General features: G+C 37.0%; 2 protein-coding genes across 2 annotated transcripts; both read left to right on the top strand.

Annotated features, from left to right (window-relative positions):
* Window positions 1-5,344: 5,344 nt before the first annotated feature.
* Window positions 5,345-6,223, top strand: LOC141664650 (uncharacterized). Its single transcript, XM_074470603.1, has one exon. The coding sequence runs from the start codon at window positions 5,345-5,347 to the stop codon at window positions 6,221-6,223; it is 879 nt and encodes a 292-aa protein (XP_074326704.1).
* Window positions 6,224-6,379: 156 nt separating this feature from the next.
* LOC141664649 (uncharacterized) lies at window positions 6,380-7,807 on the top strand. Its single transcript, XM_074470602.1, has one exon. The coding sequence runs from the start codon at window positions 6,380-6,382 to the stop codon at window positions 7,805-7,807; it is 1,428 nt and encodes a 475-aa protein (XP_074326703.1).
* Window positions 7,808-10,096: the final 2,289 nt, after the last annotated feature.

Below are 10,096 nucleotides of genomic sequence, written 5' to 3'. Positions count from 1 at the left end.
TCACATCTGTCTTCCTCAAAAACAATTCTACAACTTTCATCTTTGCCATCCAACCTCTGAGCATCCTCAGGATCCACCCCTAAATCAACAAACAAACTTTCAATCTTTTGAATTTTCAGACCACCTCCCTCCTGTTGAACAGGAAATAAATTCTTTGCAGTTGTAGGTGTAGCAGGATGGTTTACAGCTGCATCAACATCAACCCCGCCGTTAGAGTGACAGCTTGCTTGTTGGGAAGGATGCGTTGGAGTACATTCTTGTTGTACGGGCCTTTTCAAGATCTCTGCCCTCAGCTTTTCCATTTCAGCAGCCCAAAAATCATCTCTCGCTTTAATTATTTTTGGAGTCTCCTCTGCCAAGTACCTCTGAACTCTTTCCTGTATCTTTTCATCCATTGTTCTAGCTTTTTTTTGCCTTGGAAGATCAAAATAAACCGACTGCTTTACATGAACACCTTGTCCACGGACCCGTCCACCATGCTCAGGCTTACCGAGCGCGAGTGTTAAAACATCATCAACACCTTCAGCTATTAGTTTCCCTTCCTTAACCTCCTTTTTCAATTTTTCCTAAAATATTAAGTGTACCATATTATCACAGTCTGAGCTATTTCCATGTAAAAGACTAACATAATTAAGTACCATATACTTTCAATTAATTAAGACAAAAATTAATATATAACTTACAATTTCCGTTGCTTTATCTTCAACAATTTTTCCTAAAAATTTACCATCTTTGTCCTTCCTTGCTAGGACCCAGGTTGACGACCGATCAACTTCCTCTTCATCTGGATGAGATTGATACTGCATTCACATGTATATGATCAGGAAAGTATAATAGTATAAATATGTTAGACAAATTAGTTTGTATTAGAATAATAACTATGTCATTTCACTATTACGCACCCATTCATTCTCGAGGTTAGCATAACCTTTTCGAGACATCCGATGTGGATATACACTCAGCATCCTTCTTTGTATAGCATCATCATGACATTTCTGCATAAGAAGCACGAATGTGGTTATGAAATCAATATTAATTAAATACCAAAAACTAGAAACAACAAGTATGTTTTAATGCTAACTAGAAATAAGTATGTCATAATGCTAACTGGAAACATACCAAAAAGTCAGGTGACGTGCGATCAGCAACAAATATATCCCAATGCGATTTTTCTATGAAAGAGAAATCTGCAGGAGGATAGGCCAACACTTCAGGTTGATCTCGATAAGGGAGAATGTAATTTGTGGTCAGTCGACTTTTGAACTCCCTCCATTTCTGACCAGCGGAACGTAAAACCAACTTTTTCGCAGACGGAGGTAAAATGAAACCCAGCTACATACATAAGAAATTAAAAAGATATCAGATACATAAGTAATGAACATATAATGAAAGATACATAATTATTTGAGTTTGTTTTACCAGAACACACTCCCAAAGCTTGTTCTTTGTCTCATCGGGAACACATTTCCAACTATCATGCCAGATTGGTGCTTTGGTTCTTGCCAAAACCCCAATATAGGATTGCATTTCTGCTGCTTCAGGACCATACGGCTCTCCCTTTCCATTAAAAGACACATTAAGTTTATTCCCCTGGATCTTTCGTCTCACAATTCTATGCATCGTTACACAACCTCGCTTGAGTAGTTTTAGTCCTTCATTGTTGTTCGGGGTGGTAACAGGTTTCACTTTTTTCTTCTTATTTTTGGAAATTTTTTTCTGTAAGATTTCAGATATAGGCTTCTTCTTCACAGGCTTTGGGGAAGAAGTGGCTGGGGTGGGGGTCATAGCAGGGGTCTGGTTGTTTAAGGACCTGGTCTTTCGTAAAGCCCTGATCACATTCATGGTAGTTGGGTGGGATGAAGACCTGGACCTTTTAAGCTCTTTCTTCTTTGGCCCTGTTCTCGGTGACTTTCTTGTGTTCAATTCTGTCTTCTTTGACTCACTTTTCTTTTTCGGAGTGGCCATTATCTATACACCAAACAAAAACTAAAGTTTAAAACACATGTATCAAATGTATATGGAAGAAAAACCAAATTTCAGAGTCACATAATATAGAACATGTAAAATGAGCTGTCATATATCTAAAAGGACTTCGCATATATGCACGAAACATATATACTCAAACAGAGGCAATGTGTTTATGTGTTCCGTGAATCAAACAGAGGCAATGTGGATCAAAATCCACAAAATCTTAAGTGAAACATTAAAATCAAGCATAGTGAAACACTAAAATCAGGGATGCTGAGTGTATATGCAGAGTGTATTTAGAGGAACACTAAAATCTAGAGTGAAACATAGAACACATGAAATCAGGGACTCACAAGCATAGTGAAAATACAAAATCAACACCCACAAGCATAGTGAAAACCACAAAATCAACAAAATAGAACACCCCACAAGCATAGAACACCCCACAAGCATAGTGAAAACCCAAAAAATCAACAAAATCAACACCCACAAGCAGCATCATATATTCAAAACCCCACAAGCATAGTGAAAACCCACAAAATCAACACCCACAAGCAGCATCATATATTCAAAATCCACAAAATGCATTTCTCAAAATCGAAACCCACAACCCCTAAATACATGAAATCGGGGACTCAAAATCGAAACGGTTGAGTAATTGCCCTTGTCGCGTGTGATGCTAGGTTGAGTAATCGCCGTTGTCGCCTGTGATCGCCGTTGTCGCCTGTGATCGCCGTTGTCGCGTGTGATAAAATGAAAATGAAAAATGAAATTGTGAATGTAAACTGGTAAAGTAAACACCGCGAAGCCAAGGTGGGAGACAATTTTTGATTGGGGGGAAATGAAAAATCAAATGAACGGTGCTGATTTGAGATAGTACCTCAATCTAACGGTATGTAATGTCTTTTAATATATTTTAATTTTTAAAAATTAAATTATCTTGTCTGAAAAACTGTTGTTAGACATACTTTGTTACAATTGTTTAGTTAATAATTTCGATTAGAAGATTTTTATTCGGTTCCGTGTTTCGTTAAAAAGATGACTTTATTTTAAACATCTTATATTTTCCGATAAAATCTGTACATGACTACACTAAGTCGATATTAACATCCGTACGGTTGGATCGTTGACAAATCCATTTTATAAATTAATTAAGTCAACTGGGTAGTAGTACCCGTGTCAGGGACTACAGCTTTTACCGGATTTCTATTAAAAAGACGAACAAGAAGAGTTGATTATTTTCCGATAAAATTTGTACATGACTACAATAAGTCGATATTAACATCCGTACGGTTGGATCGTTGACAAATCCATTTCAGAAATTAATTAAGTCAACTGGGTAGTAGTACCCGTGTCAGGGACTACAGCTTTTACCGGATTTCTGTTAAAAAGACGAACAAGAAGAGTTGATTATTTTCCGATAAAATCTGTACATGACTACACTAAGTCGATATTAACATCCGTACGGTTGGATCGTTGACAAATCCATTTTATAAATTAATTAAGTCAACTGGGTAGTAGTACCCGTGTCAGGGACTACAGCTTTTACCGGATTTCTATTAAAAAGACGAACAAGAAGAGTTGATTATTTTCCGATAAAATTTGTACATGACTACAATAAGTCGATATTAACATCCGTACGGTTGGATCGTTGACAAATCCATTTCAGAAATTAATTAAGTCAACTGGGTAGTAGTACCCGTGTCAGGGACTACAGCTTTTACCGGATTTCTGTTAAAAAGACGAACAAGAAGAGTTGATTATTTTCCGATAAAATCTGTACATGACTACACTAAGTCGATATTAACATCCGTACGGTTGGATCGTTGACAAATCCATTTTATAAATTAATTAAGTCAACTGGGTAGTAGTACCCGTGTCAGGGACTACAGCTTTTACCGGATTTCTGTTAAAAAGACGAACAAGAAGAGTTGATTATTTTCCGATAAAATCTGTACATGACTACACTAAGTCGATATTAACATCCGTACGGTTGGATCGTTGACAAATCCATTTCAGAAATTAATTAAGTCAACTGGGTAGTAGTACCCGTGTCAGGGACTACAGCTTTTACCGGATTTCTGTTAAAAAGACGAACAAGAAGAGTTGATTATTTTCTGATAAAATTTGTACATGACTACAATAAGTCGATATTAACATCCGTACGGTTGGATCGTTGACAAATCCATTTCAGAAATTAATTAAGTCAACTGGGTAGTAGTACCCGTGTCAGGGACTACAGCTTTTACCGGATTTCTGTTAAAAAGACGAACAAGAAGAGTTGATTATTTTCCGATAAAATTTGTACATGACTACAATAAGTCGATATTAACATCCGTACGGTTGGATCGTTGACAAATCCATTTCAGAAATTAATTAAGTCAACTGGGTAGTAGTACCCGTGTCAGGGACTACAGCTTTTACCGGATTTCTGTTAAAAAGACGAACAAGAAGAGTTGATTATTTTCCGATAAAATTTGTACATGACTACAATAAGTCGATATTAACATCGATAAAATTTGTAAATGACTATCCATAAGTCGATTTTTATTTGGATTTAATTGATTTTGACATTCTTGGACATAATTTAAGGATTATTTAAAATTTTAACAACCCAATCATTGAGCTTTGTTATGTCTGAATGAGAACATAATAATTGAAGTCAAAATTAGGTCATTCATTACTCCTCATCTTATCCCCTCCTGTACTCTCCATCGTGATTCGTGGCGGCTCCATCGCACCTCGACCTCCTCGAACCTCCATCGACCTCGACCTCAAGCTCGACCTCGACCTCAAGCTGCTTCGCACCTCCTCCATCGCACCTCGACCTCAAGCTCAACCTCCCCCATCGAACCTCGACCTCCATCGCAGAGACCTCCATTTTAGGTAAATCCGTAACCTAAATTATCTTTTTAGTGTTTTAGGGTTCCTCCATTGTTTCAGTGGTTTAAGCTCTAACACAAGCTCACCTCTGCAATTAATTGTTTGAAGTGATAAGCTTAATAGTTAATTGTTTAATTAGTTAGTCATAATCTTAATTAGTTAATTGTTTAATTAGTTAGTCATAATCTTAATTAGTTAATTGTTTAATTAGTTAGTCATAATCTTAATTAGTCACCTCTGCAATTAATTGTTTGAAGTGATGCACATTGGGAATTTGGGTTTGTGATAAGCTTAATTAGTTACTAATTGCTAATAGATTATGTAGTTGTTGCTGATTGTTTTGGTTTGGTAGTTAGTCATAAGCTTAATAGTTTTGGTTATTTGGGAATTTGGGTTTGTAATTGTTTTGGTAGTTAGTCATAAGCTTAATAGTATATGCTCTGTTTTTGACCATCATGTCACTTTCTTTTTGCAGCTTGTTTTATATCAAAATATGGATAGGTCATGGTTAAAAGCTGATAGAAGAACAAGAGAGTTTGAGAATGGAGTGGACGATTTACTTATGTTTGCCTTTGAGAATGGATATAACGAAGACAAAATAAGTTGTCCATGCTTAAAGTGCGCACATAGCAAATCTTGGAAAGCTCGGATTGTTAAAAACCATCTGTTTCAAAATGGTATTGATGAAACGTATACTCGCTGGATATGGCACGGGGAGCCAAATATTGTAGAAAGTCCTGTATTGGATGAAAGTGACAACTCGGTATCTTCTAATTACCAATTCTGCACAAGAATGGGTGAAGCTGACGATGATGATGTTCTTTCTTCAGATTCTTCAGATTTCATCAACCATGTGAAAGGTGAGCATGAACCTCTTTATCCTGGTTGTGAGAATTACACTAAGATGAAAGCTTTGGTTAAGTTATTCAACTTGAAAGTGAAGCATGGTATGTCTGATTCATGTTTTTCTGATGTTCTATTATTGATTGGGTCTTTGCTACCAGAAGGCAACAATGTCCCTTCTTCTTTCAATGAAGCGAAGAAAACCTTATGTGCATTAGGAATGGGTTATGATAAGATACACGCATGCCCGAATAATTGTCTACTATATCGTGGGCCACAAGATGAAGATGAGACTACTTGTCGCATATGTAAGGCCTCTGGATGGAAACTGAATAAGAAAGGAGAAGAACAAGAAAGAGTCCCTGCTAAGGTCTTATGGTATTTCCCCTTGATACCAAGAATAAGAAATTTGTTCAATACACCAGCGATTGCGAAGGACATGACTTGGCATGAGACCGAACGACAACAAGATGGTGAAATGAGGCATCCAGCAGACTCGCAAACATGGAAGGATGTCGATCAAAAGTAGCCTGATTTTGCATCGGAGAGTAGAAACCTCCGGTTAGCTTTATCCGCCGACGGTTTCAATCCTTTTCGTGGAAACCGTACTGATCACTCAAGTTGGCCAGTTTTGCTATCGGTTTACAACCTTCCGCCTTGGCTCTGTATGAAAAGAAGGTACATTATGCTTTGCTTGTTAATATCAGGACCGACCGAGCCTGGAAATGATATAGATGTGTTCCTTCAACCACTTATTGAAGATCTGCAGGAGTTGTGGCGCGGGAAACAAGTGTACGACGCATATAGACAAGAGTCTTTCGTACTTAGGGGCATATTATTATGGACAATAAGTGACTATCCGGCCTTGGGGAACTTGTCGGGACATGTAGTTAAAGGATATAATGCTTGTATTGTTTGTGTTGATAAAACAGAGGCTACTAGGCTGGTTCACTATCGGAAGACGGTAGTTATGAGGCATAGGAGGTGGTTGCCTCGTCATCATCCGTATAGAAAGCAAAAGGCAGCTTTTGATAATAGCGTTGAGACAGGTGCTGGTCCTATTCCATTAACTGGTGAGCAGGTTTTTGAAAGAGTACAACATCTAAGGGACCATGTCTTTGGTAAGACACAACGCCAACATAAACGGAAGAAAGGTGATGCTAGACCAGTTTGGAAGAAGTTATCTATCTTCTTTCAACTTGAGTATTGGAAATTTTTGCCAGTTAGGCATGTTCTCGATGTGATGCACATCGAGAAAAATATATGTGAGGCTTTACTTGGAACTTTGCTAAATATTCCCGGAAAGACAAAAGATAGGGAGTCAGTCCGTCTCGATATGGCAGAAATGGGAATAAGAATGGAGCTAAGGCCAAAAACTCCCGGAAAGAAAGAGAAGGTACCTTTGGCTGCATGGAACTTATCAAATGCTGAAAAGAAGGTAGTTTGCTCATCATTTCTTCAAATGAAGTTACCGGATGGATTTTGTTCAAATATCAAGAATCTTGTAAATATGGAAAAACTTCGGCTTGTTGGAATGAAATCTCATGATTGCCACACAATATTGCATCATTTGCTTCCAATTGCGATTCGGTCGGTACTGCACAAAAAAGTCAGGTGCACAATAATAAGGTTTTGCCTTTTCTTCAAGGCAATTTGCAGCAAAGTCATCGATGTAGATAAATTGGAAAATATGCAATCTCAGTTGGTGGAAACATTATGCCAGCTGGAAAAACACTTTCCCCCTTCGTTCTTCGATGTCATGATCCATCTCTCAATTCATCTTGTGAGAGAGGTTAAGCTTTGCGGGCCAATCTTTCTACGTTGGATGTATCCTTTTGAGAGATATATGAAGGCGTTTAAAGTATATGTTCGAAATGCTGCTCATCCCGAAGGTTGTATTGCCGAGGCATATGTTGCCGAAGAGGCCGTTGAACGTTTGGTCAATTTTGAAGAAGCTACCATAGGTTTGCCAAAAAATGATAGGCATGAGCAAAATGCAATAAGCAAACCTTTATCTGGTGCGACAATGATCAAGCCAAGCAAAGAGGAATTGAATCTAGCACACTTATGTGTTCTGCAAAATAGCAATCACATGAGGCAATATTTTGAGTAAGTTACTAACATATGTGTGTGTGTGTGTGCATTTTGTTATTTTCTCATTATCTGCAATTCGGTAAATATATTGAAGCAATTGATTTTACTTGTAGTGAACATATGGCATCTTTAATGCTAAGATACCAGCAGCATGAAAATGACGAGGTGTGGCTAAAAACCAAGCAGAATGAACAATTCCCCGAATGGTTCAGGAAAAAGGTAAGTTTTATTTATGTGTTTATTACCTTGTTACGTAGTCCTGATTAAAAACAATACAGACAAGTAATATAAGAAGTCGAAGACATCCAATAAAAAATAAAAACACAGACCTAAAAAAATTGTTTAATTTTTTTTTTATTGTACAGATTGAGACGGAATTGCTCCATGACCATAATAGCATAGGTGATGATATAAGGTGGATGGCAGAAGGGCCTAACAAGAATGTTCCTACGTTTAGTGGTTATAAAATCAGCGGGGTTATTTATAGCACCAAGGAGCGTGATAATAATAGACAAGTACAGTGTAGTGGTGTTTGTGTTGTTGCAGATACATTAATGCTTTCCGAAAAATTTAAATCTGTTGAACATACTTCACATACCTATTATGGAGTTATAACAAGTATATGGGAGCTAGACTATAATAATTTTAGAGTCCCTATATTTCGTTGCAATTGGGTAGATATGAACAAAGGGGTTAAGGTTGATGAGTTGGGATATACATTGGTTAATTTAAATAAATTAGGATTTTCAAATGATCCTTTTGTTCTAGGGAAACATGTTAAGCAAGTTTGCTACATTGATGATACTCTTGAAAAATTTTGGTCTGTGGTGTTGAAAGTCCCGGAAAAGAACTTTTATGACCACTGTGATGATGAAAATGAAGGCTCTGTAGAAATAGAACTTGAGAATGAGCTGCAGTTGCCCGTGTTCCCGAATGTTGATGAACTGGACGATGAAAATACTAGCTATATGCGAGAGGAAGAAGAATGGATTCAACTTCCATAGTGGTAATATATATAATTATTTATAGATACTTGAGTCCATGTACCGCTCACTTTATTCTTTTTGTAGGTGAAGCTCCCATTATCCATGTGTACTGCTCGTGAACCCCTTGATGAGATTACTTTTGCCGTGATAAAATCATCATCTAGTTGACTGAGTTTTCAATTTGTGAATGCTGCTGGTTGATGCTCTTCTTATAATAGATGATGATTTTATCATAGCAAAAATAATCATTCGGCGGACATACAAGTATGGCTAGCTTCTACTGCAGAAACAGGGCTTGGAGATATGTTATCTACTGCAGAGGATAAATTATAAAATTTTCCACATCAAACTTGTGCAAATTAATGTTGATCACTTGTTTTTGTGTTTATGCAGAATTACTAGCATACGGCGGTTGTCAAGGCGTGCAAAATTATGGCTAAGCAGCATGCATGTTACCAAAGGCAGTAAACAAGGATTGTGTTTCCATTTTCATTGTAATATTCACTACTAAACAACTCTGTCTTGTATATATGGAACAATGTAATTTGAAATCTCTGTCTTGTTTAATTGAAAGTGTATGGTTTGCCAATTTTGAGGAATGGCTTACAATTTTGATTGAGGATCTCTAGTTTGTTGTTGGTTGGACCTTTGGCTGATTTATGGTATTATATCTGTTGGTTTGGGTTTATTCAGATTGGACATCTTATTGTTGGTTTGTGTACAGCAGGGTTGGGATATGTAATATGTGCAAGTCAATTTTTTTTTCCATCTTTGCTGTATAGACAACGGTTTCTTTTGCTAATCAGTAAACTGTTGTATGAACCTCTATTATCCCATAATGTTAATAACCATTGTCTATGAACTTTGCTTTCTACAATGGTATTTTAAATCCATTGTTTGATAGAGTCTAAGATATCAGTTTTAGTAAACCATTGTCTAAATTAGACAACGGACTTGTCAAAAACTGTTGTCTTAAGATGGAATGAATTTTTGTACATACAACATGCATGCAACATTATGTAAAAGGGTTACAAACAACAGCTCATAAAATAACAGTTGTCTTAAGATAGAATGAGTTTTTGGACATACAACATTGGTCCACGCTTGTTTAAAATAGTCATAAACAACAGTCCATGAAATCACAGTTGTCTAAATAAGTCAAATCGAAAAGCTTAGACAATAGTGTGCAAAAACCTCTATAAACGTTGTTGGATGGAAAGCAAGACAACTGTTTTTTCATAGCGAAGAAAACCCCGTGGTTTGATTTTTTGGGACAACGGGTATATTTTGAACCGTTGTCTCATGACAGTTGTGTGAATGAG

This window comes from Apium graveolens, chromosome 6, assembly GCF_009905375.1.
Source record: "Apium graveolens cultivar Ventura chromosome 6, ASM990537v1, whole genome shotgun sequence".
In the NCBI taxonomy this organism is placed as follows: domain Eukaryota; kingdom Viridiplantae; phylum Streptophyta; class Magnoliopsida; order Apiales; family Apiaceae; genus Apium; species Apium graveolens.
The sequence above is the reverse complement of the archived record's forward strand: the minus strand, read 5'-3'. Positions and strand labels throughout refer to the sequence as shown.

What these genes read in the sequence shown, in the direction of transcription:
- LOC141664650 (XM_074470603.1), top strand. Translation starts at nt 5,345, where the DNA reads ATGGATAGGTCATGGTTAAAAGCTGATAGAAGAACAAGAGAGTTTGAG.
- LOC141664649 (XM_074470602.1), top strand. Translation starts at nt 6,380, where the DNA reads ATGCTTTGCTTGTTAATATCAGGACCGACCGAGCCTGGAAATGATATA.